At 54.1% G+C, this 22,951-nt stretch overlaps 1 protein-coding gene across 16 annotated transcripts in view; it reads left to right on the forward strand.

Moving 5' to 3' along the window:
* Positions 1–22,951, forward strand: part of LOC148662529 (protein turtle homolog B-like) — a 53,567-nt gene that overhangs the window by 4,340 nt on the left and 26,276 nt on the right. For 2 of the 16 annotated variants that reach the window (XM_088631181.1, XM_088631185.1), the window contains exons 1-3: positions 9,665–12,510; positions 13,577–13,876; positions 14,417–14,884. In XM_088631181.1, coding sequence (XP_088487307.1) covers positions 12,435–12,510; positions 13,577–13,876; positions 14,417–14,884 — 844 coding nt within the window. In that variant the 5' untranslated portion in view covers positions 9,665–12,434. Of the gene's footprint in view, positions 1–7,490; positions 8,300–9,163; positions 12,511–13,576; positions 13,877–14,416; positions 14,885–16,883; positions 16,974–17,242; positions 17,306–17,641; positions 17,699–17,870; positions 17,931–19,122; positions 19,183–20,337; positions 20,398–20,577; positions 20,649–20,940; positions 21,107–21,804; positions 22,800–22,951 lie in introns of those variants that run through there. The other 14 variants (XM_088631193.1, XM_088631198.1, XM_088631194.1 and 11 more) reach the window with 14 other exon arrangements.

Raw genomic sequence — 22,951 nt, forward strand, 5'->3', positions numbered from 1 at the left:
CATGCATCTCAAGGAATCCCGACACGCAGGAACCTCTGAGAGGCTATACAGGCTTGTTCCCCACCCCCGCCCCCCTCTGTGTACAGAAGAGCCTCCTGTCCTGACTGGAGGAGCTCACCCAGCTGTGTCTGGAGAGAAGCCAGGGTATCGGCTTCAACCACAGGGCTGGGCAGCTTGTTCCCCACCTCCACCCCCCTCTGTGTACAGAAGAGCCTCCTGTCCTGACTGGAGGAGCTCACCCAGCTGTGTCTGGAGAGGAGCCAGGGTATCGGCTTCAACCACGCAAGAAATGTGCAGGCACACTCGAGAAAGAAGAGGCAGTCGAATTACTGAACCTCAACGCACCCTGGATGCCAGCGGGCATCTGAGTGACCTTCTGCATCAGGCCCTGCATGAGGCGCGAGACTGTGAAGGCGGATGCGGGCTGTGTGTTGTGGTGTTGTGTTTCAGCTGTTACCTGTACTGGAAGGTGTCTGGATGTGAAGTCCTACACGTGCTCTGTTAGCCACAGAAGTTAGAACGAGGTGCCTGCACAGCTCCTCTCTCACTGTCTGTCTCCCTGTCTCACAGGGGCTGAAGCAGCGCAGAGCACAGCAGGACAGGTAGGTGCAGTCTGTCTTCACCTGTCCTGATCTGTCCTGAATGTCTGTCTGTCCATCTGTCCTGTCTTGACCTCAGTGTCTGTCTTTCCCTCTGACCTGTCTTGTCCTGAGTGTCTGTTTTGTCTTGTTCCGAGTATCAGTCTGTCTGTCCTGTCTTGTCCTGAGTGTCTGTCTGTCCTGTCTTGTCTTGTCCTGAATGCCTGTCCTGTCTTGTCCTGAGTGTCCGTCTGTCTGTCCTGTCTTGTCTTGTCCTGAGTGCCTGTCCTGTCTTGTCCTGAGTGTCGGTCTGTCCTGTCTTGTCCTGAGTGTCTGTCCTGTCTTGTCCTGAGTGTCTGTCTGTCCTGTCTTGTCTTGTCCTGAGTGCCTGTCCTGTCTTGTCCTGAGTGTCCGTCTGTCTGTCCTGTCTTGTCTTGTCCTGAGTGCCTGTCCTGTCTTGTCCTGAGTGTCGGTCTGTCCTGTCTTGTCCTGAGTGTCTGTCCTGTCTTGTCCTGAGTGTCGGTCTGTCCTGTCCTCTCCTGTTCCTGTTCTTTCTCGCCGTCTCTCCCCCCTATCTGAGATTCACCGGAAGCTCGGAGACCGTTGCTGCCGAGAATGTCAGGACAAACCGGCCCCCTCCCTTCCTGTCCCCTTGTCCCAGGTGGACAATGTCCAGGGGGAGGGAGAGGTCCACTACGCCTCCCTGGGGCACCAGGGCAAGAGGGACCCGCGGCCCCAAGCCCAGGACGCGGACTCCAGCGTGGTCTACTCCTCCGTCGCCCGGCGCGGGACCGACTGAGCGAGCAGGCCGCGGTGGACCGGCGCCCTTCCCACCGTCCCAGCTTGAGTGATGAACTGAAGAAGAGGACACTGCAGCGACGTCTCCTCACATCCCGGGGGCGGGTGCGCTGTGATTTGTACGGTTCGGTACTTATTTAATATTTGACACCGTGAGTTTCTCAATAACACTTGTAAGACGGCAGACTGCGCTGTCCGGACACGTGTCTTTGATTTTACGGTCCTGCCCCGAGTCGTCAGAGTTACGCCACTGTGCGCTGTCTGCAGGCTTGCCTCGCTGCTTGGGTCTGTCATACACACAGGTGCAGGTGCTCTCTGGGAACCCACACAGGTGAACTGGTACAGGAGCTCTCTGGGAACTAATACAGGAGCTCTCTGGGAACGGGCACAGGTGCTCTCTGGGAACCCACACAGGTGAACTGGTACAGGTGCTCTCTGGGAACCCACACAGGTGAACTGGTACAGGTGCTCTCTGGGAACGGGCACAGGTGCTCTCTGGGAACTAATACAGGTGATCTCTGGGAACTGGTACAGGTGATCTCTGGGAACGGGAACAGGAGCTCTCTGGGAACTAATACAGGTGCTCTCTGGGAACGGGTACAGGTGCTCTCTGGGAACTAATACAGGAGCTCTCTGGGAACGGGTACAGGTGATCTCTGGGAACTGGTACAGGTGATCTCTGGGAACGGGTACAGGTGATCTCTGGGAACTGGTACAGGTGATCTCTGGGAACGGGTACAGGTGCTCTCTGGGAACGGGTACAGGTGATCTCTGGGAACTAATACAGGTGCTCTCTGGGAACGGGTACAGGTGCTCTCTGTGAACGGGCACAGGTGCTCTCTGGGAACGGGCACAGGTGCTCTCTGGGAACTAATACAGGAGCTCTCTGGGAACGGGCACAGGTGCTCTCTGGGAACGGGCACAGGTGCTCTCTGGGAACGGGCACAGGTGCTCTCTGGGAACGGGTACAGGAGCTCTCTGGGAACGGGTACAGGTGATCTCTGGGAACTAATACAGGAGCTCTCTGGGAACTGGTACAGGTGATCTCTGGGAACTAATACAGGAGCTCTCTGGGAACTAATACAGGTGCTCTCTGGGAACGGGCACAGGAGCTCTCTGGGAACGGGCACAGGTGATCTCTGGGAACTAATACAGGAGCTCTCAGGGAACTAATACAGGTGCTCTCTGGGAACTAATACAGGAGCTCTCTGGGAACTAATACAGGAGCTCTCTGGGAACGGGAACAGGTGCTCTCTGGGAACTAATACAGGAGCTCTCTGGGAACTAATACAGGAGCTCTCTGGGAACGGGCACAGGTGCTCTCTGGGAACTAATACAGGTGCTCTCTGGGAATGGGTACAGGAGCTCTCTGGGAACTAATACAGGTGCTCTCTGGGAATGGGTACAGGAGCTCTCTGGGAACGGGCACAGGTGCTCTCTGGGAACTAATACAGGTGATCTCTGGGAACGGGCACAGGAGGTCTCTGGGAACTAATACAGGAGCTCTCTGGGAACTAATACAGGAGCTCTCAGGGAACTAATACAGGTGCTCTCTGGGAACTAATACAGGATCTCTCTGGGAACTAATACAGGAGCTCTCTGGGAACGGGTACAGGTGATCTCTGGGAACTAATACAGGTGCTCTCTGGTACACTCACTCAAAGGTGCACTCGGGGAAGAATTACTGGGGTTTCATCTGGGGAGTCTGGTACATTTCTGTCCTCCCTGCTAGACATTCCTAGGAAAGAGGACACACTGCGTATCCCGTAAAAACACATGGATCACATGGTCCTGGATTCTGATTGACAGACAGAGGAAACCCCAGGCTAGATCTCAGATAACACCAATGTATTTATTCCGTTTCTCCGAAGGAATTGACAATTTGCTTTCAAAATAATACAGAGCACGGTCAGGGGAGCGTCTTTTCATCCGGCCGACGCAGACCCGTACGAGCTCCACCAGAAATCCGCATCTCGCTAGAAAACGCCTCCCGACTGCGACATCCAGGCAGGCCGCTCCTTCCCGGAGGCTGCCGAGGAGACGGAAAATGTTATCTGTCCGTGCGACTTTGTCCCGCGGATCCCTGGGACAGGGGGGGGGACTCCGGGGGCGGGGGGGAGTCAGGCCAGCGCTCTCTCTTCCCCACTCTGCTCTCTCTGTCGGCTCCTGATCCCCGTCACGAGCACCGCGGCGACCATTCCTGCCAGTCTGCTGGCCATGAGGCAGCTGTGGACCGTGTAGAAGGAGGAGAGTCCTTTCGGCAGGGAGAGAGAGAGGCAGCACAGGACCCAGACACACACACACTGACCCCTCCAGGAGCAGGACTGGACAGCCCTGCTTTAAAGACCCCTGGAGACTCTGCAGACACACACACACACTGACCCCTCCAGGACCAGGACTGGACAGCCCTGATTTAAAGACCCCTGGAGACCCTGCAGACACACACACACTGACCCCTCCAGGACCAGGACTGGACAGCCCTGCTTTAAAGACCCCTGGAGACTCTGCAGACACACACACTGACCCCTCCAGGACCAGGACTGGACAGCCCTGCTTTAAAGACCCCTGGAGACTCTGCAGACACACACACACACTGACCCCTCCAGGACCAGGACTGGACAGCCCTGCTTTAAAGACCCCTGGAGACTCTGCAGACACACACACACACTGACCCCTCCAGGACCAGGACTGGACATTCATGTCTTAATAATTTCACTACCACAATTGTGTAACTATTTAAATGAGATTTTTTTCAGTTTGTTGATTAACTAGCTCCTTCCCCGGGAGGTGTTAAATTTGAGGATAGAGGAAAGGTCAAATTCAGTAGAAGCCGGTGTATTTACCATCTGAATGCTCTTCACAGATTAATGAACCTGTCACCTACAGCTGTAACATAAATCCATGACTTGCCAGAGCACAGCTGTTGTAAGTCTATAAAGAATTAACATATCGGAGTTAAATTTCATTCCTGCGGTGCAGTGTTCTAAGCAGAGCTAGATTCGAAAACCCACCTCTGATTGGAACACCTGGTTCCTGCTTGATCCCCGAGCAGACGGACGTCAAGAGGTCCTTGTTTATCTTCCCCAGTGCCCGGAAGTCTGCGATGCCGAACATGTGGGTGTCTGTGGGAAGACTGGCGATCGACTCCAGCTGGGAGCGTTTCAAATCCCCGATGCCCACCGCAAAAATTTCCACGCCCGAATTCCGCAGCTCGGCAGCCGGGATCTCCCCTCCAGCAACGGGAGTAAGGTGGGGTACACCCTCCCATCACAGGACACACACACACATTCACACACACTCACACACCCTGGACAGGACACCAGTCCATCACAGGACACACACACACTCACACACCCTGGACAGGACACCAGTCCATCACAGGACACACACACACTCACACACCCTGGACAGGACACCAGTCCATCACAGGACGCACACACACACTCACACACACTCACACACCCTGGACAGGACACCAGTCAATCACAGGACACACACACACACTCACACACCCTGGACAGGACACCAGTCCATCACAGGACACACACTCACACACCCTGGACAGGACACCAGTCCATCACAGGACACACACACACACTCACACACACTCACACACCCTGGACAGGACACCAGTCCATCACAGGACACACACTCACACACCCTGGACAGGACACCAGTCCATCACAGGACACACACACACACTCACACACCCTGGACAGGACACCAGTCCATCACAGGACACACACACTCTCACACCCTGGACAGGACACCAGTCCATCACAGGACACACACACACACACCCTGGACAGGACAGCAGTCCATCACAGGACACACACACACACACACACACACACACTAGACACACACACTTCCAGAAGCCAGTAAACCCCCCATCATGTTTAAGGATTGTGTGAGGAAACTGGAGCACCTGGAGAAAACTCACTCGAACATGGGGAGAACATGCAGACTCCACACAGACAGCACCCCACATCCACAATCGAACCCAGGACGCCCGAGTTGGGCGGCCACAACCACTGAGCCACTGTGCCACCTGTATACCTAATGATCACTGACATAATTCTGAGTTTTGTTTCTCCAGATGTTTCCCGCGTGGGAGCGATCAGTAGCACAGGACTCACCTCCCAGCGCCCTGAGAGCAGCTCCGCACCAGAGCAGGACCAGCCAGGCTGCACCACACAGCTCCATGTCGCGCCGGTAAGTGCCGAGATCAGCCCGAGTTTCACAACTCAAAACCACACTGACGAAGAAATAAGCCCCTTCCTGCTTAAAAGCCCACTTCCTCTCGGAGGCACGCCCGTGATGAGCCCTTGACGCTGGGCTCTCTAGACACACCCACCATGGACTCAAGCCCCTCCCACTGGGCTCTCTAGACACACCCACCGTGGACTCAAGTCCCTCCCACTGGGCTCTCTAGACACACCCACCATGGACTCAAGCCCCTCCCACTGGGCTCTCTAGACATGCCCACCGTGGACTCAAGCCCCTCCCACTGGGCTCTCTAGACACACCCACCATGGACTCAAGCCCCTCCCACTGGGCTCTCTAGACATGCCCACCGTGGACTCAAGCCCCTCCCACTGGGCTCTCTAGACACACCCACCGTGGACTCAAGCCCCTCCCACTGGGCTCTCTAGACACACCCACCGTGGACTCAAGTCCCTCCCACTGGGCTCTCTAGACATGCCCACCGTGGACTCAAGCCCCTCCCACTGGGCTCTCTAGACATGCCCACCGTGGACTCAAGCCCCTCCCACTGGGCTCTCTAGACACACCCACCGAGGACTCAAGCCCCTCCCACTGGGCTCTCTAGACACACCCACCGTGGACTCAAGTCCCTCCCACTGGGCTCTCTAGACATGCCCACCGTGGACTCAAGCCCCTCCCACTGGGCTCTCTAGACACACCCACCGTGGACTCAAGTCCCTCCCACTGGGCACTCTAGACACGCCCACTGTGGACTCAAGCCCCTTCCATTGGGCTCTCTAGACACGCCCACGGTGTACTCAAGCCCCTCCCATTGGCCTCTTTAGACGCGCCCATGTGGACTCAAGCCCCTCCCATTGGCCTCTCTAGACACACCCACCCTGGACTCAAGCCCCTCCCATTGGGCTCTCTAGACACTTCCACTGTGGACTCAAACCCCTCCCATTGGGCTCTCTAGACACGCCCACCGTGGACTCAAACCCCTCCCATTTGGGCAGTACAGGTAATATGGAATTTATGTTGAAAGCCACAGCATTTTAGAATTATTTCTGTTCCTTAATTGTTTTAACATGAACATGAATTTCATACTATGAGAGTCACTGTGTGTTATTTACAGTAGACAGTTCTGATCACCAATCTCTACTGTGACTAAAATATGTATGCAGCACTGGACTCACTGGTCCAGGGTCACAGACCTCTGGACTGACTGGACCAGGGTCACAGACCCCTGGACTGACTGGACCGGGGACACAGACCCCCTGGACTGACTGGACCGGGGACACAGACCCCTGGACTAACTGGACCAGAGTTACAGACCCCTGGACTGACTGGACCAGGGTCACAGACACCTTTTTAAAAGCACAGCTCTTTGGGTGGGGGCGCCAGAGGAGTTAAAGGACATCAGTTTCCCCAATGTGCACAGCACTGGATTGGACACCGAAGAGTTTTAACACTGTTGTGTGTTTTCTGCAGTCCAGAGCACATCCTGATTTGCGAAGTGATGAGAGATTAGGGTTGATCTCTCTGCCCCTCCAGCAATTCTGCTGTCTGTTATTCCGGGCCTCGTGCCTCAGGTCCGACGGCGAACCTTTATCCGGGCGTCTGACGTCACCGCGCACGTACAACGTAACCTCTTGACCTCCCGCCCGCTCCGGGCCCCGCGAGGAGCCGGATGGGGAGGGATGGCGGCCGAGCCGCGTTGCGTTGCGTTGCGTTGCGTTGCGTTCGCGGAAAGCCGGCAGGAAAAGACGCAACAGGGCGACGCGGTAACGTATCGTAAGCCCTCTCCCGTCACGCACGTCGAAGACTTTAGCTTTATTTTTATTTTTATTTTTTTTTGGGGGGGGGGTGGTTTTGTGGAGGCGCGACTTCTCGCCTGACAGGTGCGTGTGTCGTTAAGCAACGCGGGAACTTCCGCTTAGAGACGCTGACTTCCGGCCGAGCGCTGTCCTTCTGGAGAAATTAAAGACGTTTCTCGGCTACAGCGCCTCTCCGGGGCTCAGGAGCGCAGGGAGGCGACGGCTAGTGACGGAGACGGGGCTGGGGATTCATTACGCGGGTTTAAACTGCGCGAAGCCATCCGTACAAACACAGTTTTCCCCCTGCACTGCCGAATAAACGCGTACAAACGCACCGCAGACACCCAGTGGGTCGTGTTTTTGTTCTGGTTTCTTGCGCGGAAGCGACGCCAGACGCGAATGCAGCCGGTTTGAAGGCGTGCTTTCCGTGTCCGTGAAGCGCCGAGGCCGAGCCTGGACGGGCGTCCCACCTGCAGCAGCGATGAACCTCCACCACCCTCGGTCTTCACCCGGCCGAGCTCGGCTTTTCAGCTGGTTTTGTTTTTTTTTTTACATTTATTTGCCGTTTTCGGCCGCCGCCGAAAGCTCAGTGCTCTTCTAGATTTACTTTTTGGTTTTTTTTTGTTTGCAACGTCGCGTATAACCCAAACCAACCAAACGGCGAGTCTGAGCTCTTTCCTAAGGGCGTCGATTTAAAGCTTCCAGATTTCGGTGCGGTAGGACCTGTTTATCCTTCATTCCCTCGGTTATTAATCCGCTTGCCTTGGGCAGCTGATTGTGAGGTTTTACTGGTTTGATTTCAGGTGGGGGCTGCACACTGGTGCTGGTGGTGGTGGAGGGGAGTCCCCATGACCTGTAAAGCGCTTTGAGTGGAGTGTCCAGAAAAAGCGCTCTATAAGTGTCAGCCATTATCATTATAATCATTATTAAAACAAACAGCGCCTCTTGCGCGGCGAGTCTGAGCTCTTCCATAAGGGGAGTTGTTTTAAACCTTCCGGATTTAAGTTCAAGTTCAAGTTTATTGTCATACTCACACACAGGTATATGGTATAACGAAATGCTCTTTAGCTGGCTCTTGGACGATAAGTAGTACAAAGAAAAAAAACAACGATACAATTGTATAACAAAAGAAAGACAGAGACAACAGGCAGTGTGCAAAAAAAAAACAACATCAGATGGGCAAAACAACAAAAAGGTAACGGGTTATGTGCAAAAACATGCCTCAACGGAATGAGATAAAGGGATAGAAATGATTGGGAGTGAGCTTTTGACCTGTATGGGAGAGGTAGATCTCAATGTGTGTTTGGGTTTTTGGTAAGAGAGAAGGCACTGTGAGGTTCAGATCGTAGGTGAGAGGAGAGTGGGAGAGGCTGGGAGTTTAACAGTTTGATAGTGCAGGGGGTAAACACTGTCTCCGAGTCTGGTAGCCCGGGCCCGAATGCTCCGGTACTGTTTTCCACATGGTAGAGGGTCAAACAGTCTGTAGCTGTGTAGTAGGACCTCTTTATCCTTTATTCCCTCAGATATGCACCCTCTTGCTGTGGGCAGCTGCTTGTGAGATTTTCCTTGTTTTATTTCTTCACCAGGGATGCGTCTCGCGTACCCGTTTCCCCACCCTGATAACCCGACGCATTGTTTTCACACTCTTGTGACGTGTACCCAAAGCTTCTACTGTTTTTTTTTTTCCCCCTTTCGTCTTCCCTGCGTATCTGACGGGCTGTTGGGTTGATGACGTATTGTGTTACTGTGTCTTTGTCCCTCTAGCGGGACGATCGCGGGAGTCGGAGAGCCCCGGTTCACGGGCTCGGCGCGATCGATTTCTGCAGGCGCCGAGTGATCGGGCTGCGGTCGGCGCTCTCTCGGCCCTGCCCGACGGGTCCAAGGTGGCTCCTCTTCGGCAGAGACGGGTTCACAGCCGGAGCCCGCGACGTGAGACGGCGGTCGTCGCTTCCTGCTCCCGATCCTCTATCGCTGAAGACCCGACCGGAAAGCCAGATCCAGGAAATTCTGCCTTTGCCCTAAACGCATTGCCCCGAATACCCTGACTTTAAGAGAATAGCATTTTCTAAGGTTAAAAGGGAAAAACTAAGGTTGCTGCTGGGAGAGGTGTGAGTGGGGCCAGCAGGGGGCGCTCTCACCCTGCGGTCCGTGTGGGTCCTGATGCCCCAGTATAGTGACGGGGGACACTATACTGTAAACAGGCGCCGTCCTTCGGATGAGACGTAAAACCGAGGTCCTGACTCTCTGTGGTCATTAAAAATCCCATGGCGCTTCTCGAAAAGAGTAGGGGTGTAACCCCGGTGTCCTGGCCAAATTTCCAATTGGCCCTTACCAATCATGGCCTCCTAATAATCCCCTTCTATGAATTGGCTCCATCCCTCTGCTCTCCTCCCCACTGAGAGCTGATGTGTGGTGAGCGTTCTGGCGCACTATGGCTGCCGTCGCATCATCCAGGTGGGGGCTGCACACTGGTGGTGGTGGAGGGGATCCCCATTACCTGTAAAGCGCTTTGAGTGGAGTGTCCAGAAAAGCGCTCTAGAAGTGTAAGCAATTATTATTATTATTATTATTATTTTCATCGTGAAGTCCGGGCAGATTTCGAACGCGATAGTCTGGGCTGCCCACGGCCCAAAAGTATTTTATCGTGTGTCCTTTTCATCTCGGAGACGGCTGATCCAAGTGGGTTCTGGCTCTTTTCGGAGGCTTCGCTGCCAGGTGGGGGTAGGAGAATTTTTCAGAGGCCAGGTCTCAAAAAAACAACAACAAAGAGAGTCTTGGGGGTTCAAGAAGAAACGCAAACACCAGCTGACTTGTGTATGAAGTTCACTGAAGGTCTGTGGAAGAGAAAGTTCTTGCAACGCCTCTGAACTAATTAACTTCCAGTTCGATCTGATGGTCGCATTGTGGGCCCAGCAGGAGGAGCCATTGATACAGCTTCTCACACAGGGAATCAGCCGCGCTGCTTTTGTGACCATAATAAAAATAATTGCTTACGGTTATATAGCGCCTTGCTGGACCCTCCCCTCAGAGCTCTTCCCGGGTCAGGGGGATCCCCTCCAGCCCCCCCCAGTGTGCAGCCCCCACCTGGATGATGCTCCAGTCCGCTCAGCACACAGCAGCTCTCAGTGGGGAGGAGAGCAGAGGGATGGAGCCAGTTCAGAGAGGGGGGTGATTAGGAGGCCATGATGGGTCAAGACCAGGGGGGGAATCAGGCCAGGACACTGGGGTAACACCCCTACTCTTCTCCAGAGACACCCCGGGATTGTTAATGAGCACAGAGAGTCAGGACCTCGGTTTTACGTCACCTGTTTACAGTCCAGTGTCCCCCGTCACTATACTGGGGCATCAGGACCCACACAGACCGCAGGATGAGAGCGCCCCCTGCTGGCCCCACTCACACCTCTCCCAGCAGCAGCCTTAGTTTTTCCCAGGCCGATGAGATGGGCCTTTTCATGATGGGTCCAGCAGGGGGAGCCATTGACACAGCCTCACACATCAGCATTGAGCTGTCTCGCTGTGCCACGATGAGACTGCAGAAGTGTAGACACCCCTCCAGGGACGTGGACACCCTCATGGACTGAGCAAGTGTCCAGCTGTCCCGAGTGTCCAGCGGGGCTCAGACGCAAACACGAATCCGGTGAAGGGGAGGACTGGACTCCAGTGAGGTGAGTGGACACCCTAATGGACTGACCAGCTGCCCAGCAGGCCTGAGATGGGGACACCAGTCCAGTGAGGTGAGTGGACACCCTAATGGACAGACTGAGTGTCCAGCGGTGCTCAGACGAATGCGGGGAGTCCAGTGAGGGGAGGAGTGGACCGTGCCGACTGCCCTCTGCCCTGAGAGCTCCGTGTCGCCGTGCCGACCAGGGCTGCCCCCTCGGCGATGACTCCGTCTCGGGCCGGACCAGGGCTGCCCTCGTCACCCGGGGTGGGGCTGGTCACTTCCTGCTCCGCGTCCTCCGCCCGCCCCCGTGGGAGAAACGAGAAAGCTGATACCCTGGCTCCTCTCAGGACACAGCTGGGTGAGCTCCTCCAGTCAGGACAGGAGGCTCTTCTGTACACAGAGGGGGGCGGGGGTGGGGAACAAGCTGCCCAGTCCGTGTGGTTGAAGCCGATACCCTGGCTTCTCTCCAGACACAGCTGGGTGAGCTCCTCCAGTCAGGACAGGAGGATCTTCTGTACACAGAGGGGGGTGGGGGTGGGGAACAGGCCGCCTGGCTGTGTGGTTGAAGCCGATACCCTGGCTCCTCTCCACACACAGCTGGATGAGCTCCTCCGCACGCACACAAAGGACGCCGAAGTGCCAGTCTGGGTCCGATGCTGTTCCTTTTCTCGGAAGAGGCCACGTGACTCCGCTCACCCCTCACCACAGCTGTTTTCATCCTCCTCCTGCGCCTGTCTCTCCTCTGATCTCAGCCCCCCCCCCGGGCTGTGGGCACGTCCCCGCTCTGCTCTTTTGCGTCAGTGGCGAGAGGGGGGGAGCGAGCAGCCGAACGGGGGCGTTATTTTTGGTCCGCGTGGTCGGTGTCAGCAGAAAGTGTCTGTCAGTCCCCCGCGGTGTCTGTCATCAGAAGAGTGTCAAGCCTGACCCGACCACAGCTCATCAGCGCTGCGTTCTGAGTTCGCACGGTCCTGGCTGCTCTCTGACCCCGATCTCCGCAGACCAGGGCTGTGGGTGTGCTCTAGCTCTGTAAGAGACACAGCTCACTGAACACGGCTGACCAGCACTGTCTCCTCGGCGCTCTCGCAGACAGACCTGTTCACCTCTCTCTGGATCTTCCTCTTGACTGACCCCGATCTCCGCAGACCAGGGCTGTGAGGGTGTCCCTGCTGTAGAAGGGACACAGCACACTGAACACGGCTGACCAGCACTGTCTTCTCCTCAGCACTCTTGCAGACAGACCTGTCCACCTCTCTCTGGATCTTCCTCTTGACTGACCCCGATCTCCGCAGACCAGGGCTGTGAGGGTGTCCCTGCTGTCGAAGAGACGCAGCCCAGTGACTGCTGGAGAAGCTGGAGAGGGTCAGCCTCCTGATGACGGGCTCAGCTGTGTCCGGTGCTCTGTGGATCTGTCTCCTGCTCTGTGGGAGCGCCCCTCTGGCCCAGACAGGTAAGACACCGGCTCGGTCTCTGCCTTACTGAGCCTGATCTCAGCAGAGCTAGGTTGTGGGGGTGTTGCTGGGGTTGAAGGTGATGATGTGAGGGGGATAGTTCTCCTCCAGTAGAATTGAAGATGGGTATTTGCACTTAATTACAAAAAGTGTACACAAATACATCCTACCTTAGTTATGGGTTCAGTATATAGATGTGACATTTACTTTCAGATTAGCTGTAGATTGAATTATTAACGATTTTGATTCGAGAATTTTCCTTTCATATTTAACTGTTTTGACCAGAGATGTAACCTTAAAAATATGCGGACAGAAAAATGAAATGTGAAATTGCAACCGTATTAGAAAAATATTGTACAATTCAAACATTTTCTTAATACGATTAAAATGTCTAACACAAAGTATGTACAGTAGCTGTGATAATAGTCAGGCTTTGACAGACAGCAAAATAATGCTCTAGGTTGTTTTAACTCAATGCTGAAGTGTAATTTTTAATTTAACAATTGAGTTGTAATGGGTTATTTGGTGAATTAAATTAACTGCTGCCAATGAGAGAACATGAGGCTAAGCTGTGCTGTGGTTTTGGGTGTGAAAACTACTAGAAAAGTAGACAAGTAGGTGTCATCTCACACTGGAGACCAGAAGGCGGCTGTATAACCGAAAAGTTGTTTTCTTTCTGGTTTTCAGTGTGATTTACGTCGGCTTACTCATCATTGAAAATATTATTTAGCTGCATTAAGTTCAGTTATTCGTCTCTTGTTTATTAGCAAAGTCAAATGTAATATATTTTAATTGGGTGCTTAAAGCAATACATTCACGTAAATTCCTAGTGACTATTAACGATATTTTTACTGGTTAAAATGAAAGCAATGATTACACATAAGAAAAAAATTAGGATAGATACAGTAGATTTATGTTATGTAAACGTTTTCTGAAGCAACAACAGCTAAAAACCCATTTACACCACAGGGTGGTAGAATATCATCTGTCTGTGGATGATCTGTGGTAGTATTTCGGTGTGCGTGTTCAGGATCAGTGTTTCAATGAGAAAAACTGTTTCCGCAGAACCAGCGATCCGCACTGTCACTGTCCCAGAGGGAAGATCTGTCACCCTGATCTGTGCTGTGTCGAAGCCTGTTTCTTTCAATGAGCCAGTACAGTGGTCAGTCACTCCGAGAGGTGGTGTTGATCACACTGTGCTGTCCAGACGTGAGGATGGAAGTCTGGTCAAAGGAGCTGATGATCCACAGAACAGATTCTCTCTGCTTGACGATTCCTCCCTCCTGATATGGAGTGTGAAGCCTGGAGACTCCGGACTGTACTGGTGTAACAGGCAGCCGGTGGCAGATGTACAGGTGACGACAGGTGAGCAGATTGAACCTGGTTTCTGTGTTCACCAGACTACTTATGACAGAATATTTGCATTTTTCATTTTTGTACCAAAACACGTGAGAAAATGGGCAAGGCCATGAACGAGAGGAGGCGATGAGGCTTATCGAGCCCTTTTGATACTTAAGTAGATAATTCAGTGGAGGATCCCGTTCTCATCAAGCTGGGCGGCTTGTTCCCCACCCCTACCCCCCTCTGTGTACAGAAGAGCCTCCTGTCCTTACTGGAGGAGCTCACCCAGCTGTGTCTGGAGAGGAGCCAGGGTATCGGCTTCAACCACAGGGCTGGGCAGCTTGTTGCAGGCAGAGGTCCAATGGGTCTCTTTACATTCATGATGTAGAGCTGGACGACTCTGGACTGTACTACTGTAACAGTCAGGCTGTGGCAGAGCTGGAGGTGCTGGGAGGTGAGGATGAGGAGCAGTGTGGTCAGATTGAGAAACCGGTTCGTACCATTTCTTCCTTCTCTGGTGACTGAAGTTCGTCTTTTAACCTGAGGCTCATACTGTGTTTCCAGGGCAACCCAAGACAACTCAAAACTCCAGCACTGTGACTCCAGGGAGCCCCAACAGTACTAAAGACCACAGCACTGTGACTCCAGGGAGCCCCAACAGTACTAAAGATCCCACCACTGTGACTCCAGGGAGCCCCAACAGTACTAAAGACTCCAGCACTGTGACTCCAGGGAGCCCCAACAGTACTAAAGACTCCAGCACTGTGACTCCAGGGAGCCCCAACAGTACTAAAGACCCCAACATTGTGACGAGAGGGAGCCCCAACAGTACTAAAGGACACAGCACTGTGATTCCAGGGAGCCCCAACAGTACTAAAGACCCCAACATTGTGACGAGAGGGAGCCCCAACAGTACTAAAGGACACAGCACTGTGATTCCAGGGAGCCCCAACAGTACTAAAGACCCCAACATTGTGACTCCAGGGAGCCCCAACAGTACTAAAGACCCTGACACCGAGAGCCCCAGTCCAGGTACTGACACCCCGACTGACTGCTGCCACACTCCTCCTGCACACTGATGTAAACTGTCTGTTCCTCTCTCTCTCTACCTGTCTCTCTCTCTCTCTCTCTCTCTCTCCTGTCCTGCAATATTGAACCCATCTGTCTCTTCCTTCCTCGTTTCTCTTATCAATGCCGTGTTCACAGTTTTTGTGCTTTTGCAGCTTCTCATGGGATCAAGTGATGCCGGTTGTGCTGGTGGCACGGGGTCATGTGAAATCTCTCACCTCCCAGTGAGTTTCCAAAACCGAGCAGTACTGCCGATTGTTTGTACTTCTCGTCTGATGGGCAGCGGGGAATCGTGCCCAACAATTAGGATTACAGTGTCGCTCCCTCATCATTGTTTCTGACAGGAAAAACGGGGAAAAAAATCACTGGACGATGAGACAACATCAACACGGCCGGGCAGCTTGTTCCACACCCCCACCACCCTTTGTGCAAAGATGTACCCCACACACACACACTTCTCTTTCTTTTTTCTGTGCTTCCCAGTAGTTCATTTCATCGCACAGCCGCGGTGGAGAGAGAGAGCAGCGTGTTCAGGAGACAGTCGCGCAGCAGGAAGTGGTTTCTCGAAGGGCCGAGACGGGGGGGCGCTCTGGCTCGTGCTCTTTGTAGTTCTCTCTCTGCGTCTCGGCCTGCTGGAAGCCGCACGCTCCTCAGCCCGGTGAAGAAGTGCAGACGTGCAGTCGCCTGGTTTCGATTTCGGCTGCTAGCGTCTCGTGTATTTTGTGGCTTTCGGGCCGAGAATAGCGCTTCAGAGCAAGAAATGGGAGAACAGATATTTAAAACGGCCCCCAAAAGTCACATGATAGGAAAATGCTGATGACCTGGACTGAGGAGGAGGAGCGTGAGGGTGAAGCTGGAGGTGATCAGACTGAGTGTCTCTCCAGTCCTGGACAGATCTGAGGAGGAGGAGTGTGAGGGTGAAGCTGGAGGTGATCAGACTGAGTGTCTCTCCAGTCCTGTACAGATCTGAGGAGGAGGAGGAGTGTGAGGGTGAAGCTGGAGGTGATCAGACTGAGTGTCTCTCCAGTCCTGTACAGATCTGAGGAGGAGGAGTGTGAGGGTGAAGCTGGAGGTGATCAGACTGAGTGTCTCTCCAGTCCTGTACAGATCTGAGGAGGAGGAGTGTGAGGGTGAAGCTGGAGGTGATCAGACTGAGTGTCTCTCCAGTCCTGTACAGATCTGAGGAGGAGGAGTGTGAGGGTGAAGCTGGAGGTGATCAGACTGAGTGTCTCTCCAGTCCTGTACAGATCTGAGGAGGAGGAGTGTGAGGGTGAAGCTGGAGGTGATCAGACTGAGTGTCTCTCCAGTCCTGGACAGATCTGAGGAGGAGGAGTGTGAGGGTGAAGCTGGAGGTGATCAGACTGAGTGTCTCTCCAGTCCTGTACAGATCTGAGGAGGAGGAGGAGTGTGAGGGTGAAGCTGGAGGTGATCAGACTGAGTGTCTCTCCAGTCCTGTACAGATCTGAGGAGGAGGAGGAGTGTGAGGGTGAGGCTGGAGGTGATCAGACTGAGTGTCTCTCCAGTCCTGTACAGATCTGAGGAGGAGGAGGAGTGTGAGGGTGAAGCTGGAGGCGATCAGACTGAGTGTCTCTCCAGTCCTGTACAGATCTGAGGAGGAGGAGGAGTGTGGGGGTGAAGCTGGAGGTGATCAGACTGAGTGTCTCTCCAGTCCTGTACAGATCTGAGGAGGAGGAGGAGTGTGAGGGTGAAGCTGGAGGTGATCAGACTGAGTGTCTCTCCAGTCCTGTACAGATCTGAGGAGGAGGAGGAGTGCGAGGGCGAAGCTGGAGGTGATCAGACTGAGTGTCTCTCCAGTCCTGTACAGATCTGAGGAGGAGGAGTGTGAGGGTGAAGCTGGAGGTGATCAGACTGAGTGTCTTTCCAGTCCTGTACAGATCTGAGGAGGAGGAGTGTGAGAGGTGGAAACACAGTGTCTGATTTTACCCCTGCCTTTCGTTTCCAGTCCTTTGGAGCGCAGTTGTTGCCATCGCTGCGGTCGGTGCTGTGGCAGGGCTGGCCGCCGTCGTCTGGAGGCGGAGCTCCAGGAGAAGAGGTGCGTCTCCTGCTGCGGTGTCGCTTTGCGCTGCGAATGCCTGGTCGCAGCACTGAGCTGTGCGGATCGAAGGGGAGAGTCGGATCAGAAGCCCGGTCTCGGCCCTGGGGCCGGGGCTGCCAGCCGTGTGCAAGGCAAATGTGTAAAATGTCCCTGGACGTTCGGAGTTTAGGGTCTCTGAGGAACATTGCATGGAGTGAAATGAGTGTATATATAGAGTATTTTCCCCGTCAGCGTGAGAACTCAGTGTCTGTGCTGTCCTGTTGCAGGGGGCAGGAGGAATGCGGAACATGTCTATGATGAAATCAATCACACAGACACAGGGAGCCGCAGTGAGTGATGGAACTTCCTCATACCGCAGATCATGAGAGGGAACAGAGCCTCTACTGCACCACATGTAACTCTGCTGACCTCTGCTGTATTCTACTGACCTCTACTGACCTCTGCTGTATTCTACTGCACTTTACTACAGTCTGCTGCACTCTGCTGTATTCTCCTGCACTCTCGCGCGCTGTCCTGCTGTCTACTCTCGCGCGCTGTCCTGCTGTCTACTCTCGCGCGCTGTCCTGCTGTCTACTCTCGCGCACTCTCGTGCGCTGTCCTGCTGTATTCTCTCGCGGTGCGGCCTCTCTCTGTCTCTGACGGGCCCTTCGCTCCGTCTCTCCTAGACGCCCGGCCCCAGTCCCTCTACCTGCCCCCCGAGGTGCCAGGACCCCCTGCCGGCGGTAAGTTCACGTCCCTACGCCTTCCGTCCCCCGTCGGTCTTCAGATCTTTGGCGGCGGATACGTGGGGGACAGTCGCTGCTCGGGGGGGTGAGGTGTGGGGGGCCTGCAGCTAAAAGGATGAGACCAGATTTATGTGTGACTGTCTGACCGCTGCGCTCTGCTGTTCTTCAGGTTCGAGAAGTCAGGATTCGGAATACGCGGAAATTCAGGAGACTAAACTGGCTGGAAAAGGTACATTTAATACATATAAGAGTCCCCCAGCTCTTGTATACAGTCCAGACACGTGTGATCCAGGAGACAGTCTTTCCTGAGCTCAGTACACACAGGACAGACACACACCGGGGTCTCCCAGCTCTTGTATACAGTCCAGACACGTGTGATCCAGGAGACAGTCTCTCCTGAGCTCAGTACACACAGGACAGACACACACCGGGGTCTCCCAGCTCTTGTATACAGTCCAGACACGTGTGATCCAGGAGACAGTCTTTCCTGAGCTCAGTACACACAGGACAGACACACACTGGGGTCTCCCAGCTCTTCTATACAGTCCAGACACGTGTGATCCAGGAGACAGTCTTTCCTGAGCTCAGTACACACAGGACAGACACACACTGGGGTCTCCCAGCTCTTATATACAGTACAGACACTGTATTCTACTGCACTTTACTACAGCCGACTGCACTCTGCTGACCTCTACTGCACTCTGCTGACCTCTGGTGTATTCTACTGCACTCTGCTGACCTCTGCTGTATTCTACTGCACTTTACTACACTTGACTACAGTCTGCTGCACTCTGCTGTATTCTCCTGCACTTTACTACAGTCTGCTGCACTCTGCTGACCTCTGCTGCACTCTGCTGACCTCTCCTGTATTCTACTGCACTTTACTTCAGCCTACTGCCCTCTGCTGCCCTCTACTGCACTCTGCTGTATTCTACTGCACTTTACTACACTTGACTACAGTCTGCTGCACTCTGCTGTATTCTACTGCACTTTACTACAGCCTACTGCACTCTGCTTACCTCTGCTGCACTCTGCTGTATTCTACTGCACTTTACTACACTTGACTACAGTCTGCTGCACTCTGCTGTATTCTCCTGCACTTTACTACAGTCTACACTCTAGTGCACTGTCCTGCTGTATTCTACTGCACTTTAATGCACTGTCCTGCTGCACTCTCTCGCACTCTCTCGCACTCTCTCGCACTCTCTCGCACTCTCTCGCACTCTCTCGCACTCTCTCGCACTCTCTCGCACTCTCTCGCACTCTCTCGCACTCTCTCGCACTCTCTCGCACTCTCTCGCACTCTCTCGCACTCTCTCGCACTCCTGCTCGGGGAGGTGAGGTGTGGAGAGACTGCAGCCAAAAGGATGAGACAAGATTTATGTGTGACTGTCTGACCGCTGCGCTCTGCTGTTTTTCAGGTTCGAGAAGTCAGGATTCGGAATACGCGGAAATCCAGGAGACTAAACTGGCTGGAAAAGGTACATTTAATACATATAAGAGTCCCCCAGCTCTTGTATACAGTCCAGACACGTGTGATCCAGGAGACAGTCTTTCCTGAGCTCAGTACACACAGGACAGACACACACCGGGGTCTCCCAGCTCTTGTATACAGTCCAGACGCGTGTGATCCAGGAGACAGTCTCTCCTGAGCTCAGTACACACAGGACAGACACACACCGGGGTCTCCCAGCTCTTGTATACAGTCCAGACACGTGTGATCCAGGAGACAGTCTTTCCTGAGCTCAGTACACACAGGACAGACACACACTGGGGTCTCCCAGCTCTTGTATACAGTCCAGACACGTGTGATCCAGGAGACAGTCTTTCCTGAGCTCAGTACACACAGGACAGACACACACTGGGGTCTCCCAGCTCTTGTATACAGTCCAGACACGTGTGATCCAGGAGACAGTCTTTCCTGAGCTCAGTACACACAGGACAGACACACACTGGGGTCTCCCAGCTCTTGTATACAGTCCAGACACGTGTGATCCAGGAGACGGTCTTTCCTGAGCTCAGTACACACAGGACAGACACACACCGGGGTCTCCCAGCTCTTCTATACAGTCCAGACACGTGTGATCCAGGAGACAGTCTTTCCTGAGCTCAGTACACACAGGACAGACACACACTGGGGTCTCCCAGCTCTTATATACAGTACAGACACTGTATTCTACTGCACTTTACTACAGCCGACTGCACTCTGCTGACCTCTACTGCACTCTGCTGACCTCTGGTGTATTCTACTGCACTCTGCTGACCTCTGGTGTATTCTACTGCACTTTACTACAGTCTGCTGACCTCTGGTGTATTCTACTGCACTTTACTACAGTCTGCTGACCTCTGGTGTATTCTACTGCACTTTACTACAGTCTGCTGACCTCTGGTGTATTCTACTGCACTCTAGTGCACTGTCCTGCTGCACTCTCTCGCACTCTCTCGCACTCTCTCGCACTCTCTCGCACTCTCTCGCACTCTCTCGCACTCTCTCGCACTCTCTCGCACTCTCTCGCACTCTCTCGCACTCTCTCGCACTCCTGCCCGGGGAGGTGAGGTGTGGAGAGACTGCAGCCAAAAGGATGAGACAGGATTTATGTGTGACTGGCTGACCGCTGCGCTCTGCTGTTCTTCAGGTTCGAGAAGTCAGGATTCGGAATACGCGGAAATCCAGGAGACTAAACTGGCTGGAAAAGGTACGTTGAATACATATAAGAGTCTCCCAGCTCTTGTATACAGTCCAGACACGTGAAAGTGAATCTGTTGGCCTGTATTAAAACACCTCAGGTCGTTGGCGTGTCCGCAGACAAGAGGCCCTCTGGGATGGCCGCCGCCCTGGTGTAACCCCCCCCCTGCGCCCTCCTCTCTCCTCGCAGGTCCGGACACCCCCGGCGACCCTGTGTACTCTCTGGCGCAGCAGCCCAGCCCCATGGGCGTGGACGAGACGGTAATCCCAAAACCCCCTTCCCAGCCCCTCTGCTCGTCAACACGACTTTCCTTCCGGGCGCGGCGTTGAGCCAAACCCATTCCCGAGCCTCCCCCCCCCCCCCCCGTGCCGGCCCAGTTCCCCCCTTCCGCTGGGGTTCGAGACCTGCGGGGCTCTGCTCTTAACCCGTCTCGAATTATACAGACTTTACCGCACGATCTTACGTTCTTATCCTTCAATTTCTCTCTTACCTCCGTTCCTCCTCCTCCTCCTCCTCCTCCTCTTCGTGACCCCCTGGACTGCTGGACTGAAGGCCTGTGCTTGGGGGGTGTGACAGCTGTGCCCCCACCACCCCACCCCCTCCGCCCTGGGACTTGAACCGGCAACCTTTCAGTTGTGAGTCCCTGAGCCCCCCCGCTGGCTCCTCTCGCGTTCATAGCGTCCCCCATTGCTGGGGACTGAGCAGGCCTGCAGACCGAGGCGCTCTAGATAAATAATACTGTATTAATCCAGTAGGGAACTTGATGTGTTAGAGCAGTCCAGCCCAAGACAAGCAAAACAGACATCAGAATAGTTATAAAAACAAAAGACAAACAAAATAAATAAATACATAGGTGTGTGCAAAATGTGCTGATCATAGTCACTGTAAAAACAATAAAATGTGTGCAAAATGTGCATAGGTTTATACAGACTGATTGTCCAAAAAGTACAATGGAGCAACATGCTGTCCATAGACGAGCAGATGAAGGGCTAACAGTCCTAGCCTAGGGCAGCGTTATACACCCTGACAGCCGCCGGGAGGAGAGACCTGCGGAAACGTTCCCTTGAACACCGGAGCTGGAGCAGTCTGTTGCTAAAAGTGCTCCGCTGCCCAGTCACAGTCCCATGAAGCGGATGAGAGGCGTTGTTCATGATGGCTGTGAGCTTGGTCAGCATTCTCCTCTCGGCCACCACCTCCAGGGGGTCCAGGCTCATCCCCAGCACAGTGCCAGCCTTCTTGATGAGTTTCTTGAGCCTATTTGCATCTCTTGTCATGATTCTGCTGCCCCAGCACACCACAGCGTAGAAGATGGCCGCCGCCGCCACTGATTCCTAAAAATTGTGTAGCAGTGTTCCACACACGCCAAAGGACCTGAGTCTCCTAAGAAAATAGTCGGCTCTGACCTCTCTTGTACAGGGCGTCAGCGTTACCAGAGGAGGAGCTGTAGCTGGAAACAGATTGGGGGGGATCCACGTCGGGTGCCAGCGGAGAAGAGGCTGTGGGATCTTCCCGCACTCCCGGGAGCCTCTGTACGGGATCCGTGAGGGGTCACCCGGAAGATCGCCAACAATCCGGGCGGATTTGTCCTCGCCACATCCTGCTGCGTCTGCGTCCTTGTCCCGGTCCCGTTCACGGACGTGTCCTGAGCTGAGGGTCATCGGTAACGCGGGGCTCAGATGGACTGGCCTGACCCGCTGGCTGGTGGCTCTGGAGACCTGGGACGGTGGGATCCACCCAGGGTGGTGTTTTCCGTGGGATCTTCTGGGGAAAACCCCTGGAGGTGCTGTTCCATGTTGGATCTGTACAGATCCGTTGAAACATTTACCCGTCGGACCTATAGATACACAATTCTGTGGGATCTGATGGGGAAAACCCCTTGATGTACATTTATGTGTTGGATCTATGGAGATCCTGTGGGATCTTTCCAGTAGCAGCTTGATCTGGACTCGTATATAGGAACCCGCTGTATACAGACAGTGCGGCCGGGATCCGTGCCGGCTCTGCGGGATCTCGTGGGGGAACCCCAGTGATGTACAGGTAGGTCCTCTGGGTGCAGCGACCAATCTGGGACAGGGTCTGTGCCGGTCCTGCGATCTCGGACACAGAGGTCACTGAGCCCTGCGGTGTGGAAGGCCATGTGGGGGGAAATGGGGTGGCGTAATTGCAGCTGAACTCTTCCTGCCACTAGAGGGCACTCTTCCTCTTCACTGTAAATAGCCACAGTGGGAGCTGTGTAATTGAGAGTCCGTTGGCCAAGGGTGTGGGGAGTGCGCGGTCGCGCGTGGGGCCTGAGGAAGGTCACGGCCTGGTGTTGAAAGGGTGGGCGACGGGCTTGTGGCGTTTGTCGGGAGATTTGTTTTATTATTGTTTACTCCAAAAGGCAGAAAATAAAAGCCCCCTGAACGACCCTCCTCCCTGTTGGCGCTTGTGAGTCTTGTGCGTGCAGACCCTGCGTGCAGTATCCTCCACACACACACACACACAGACCCTGCGTGCAGTATCCTCCACACACACACACACACACACACACAGACCCTGCGTGCAGTATCCTCCACACACACAC

This window comes from Lepisosteus platostomus, chromosome 5, assembly GCF_059453375.1.
Source record: "Lepisosteus platostomus isolate fLepPlt1 chromosome 5, fLepPlt1.hap1, whole genome shotgun sequence".
Taxonomy (NCBI): domain Eukaryota; kingdom Metazoa; phylum Chordata; class Actinopteri; order Semionotiformes; family Lepisosteidae; genus Lepisosteus; species Lepisosteus platostomus.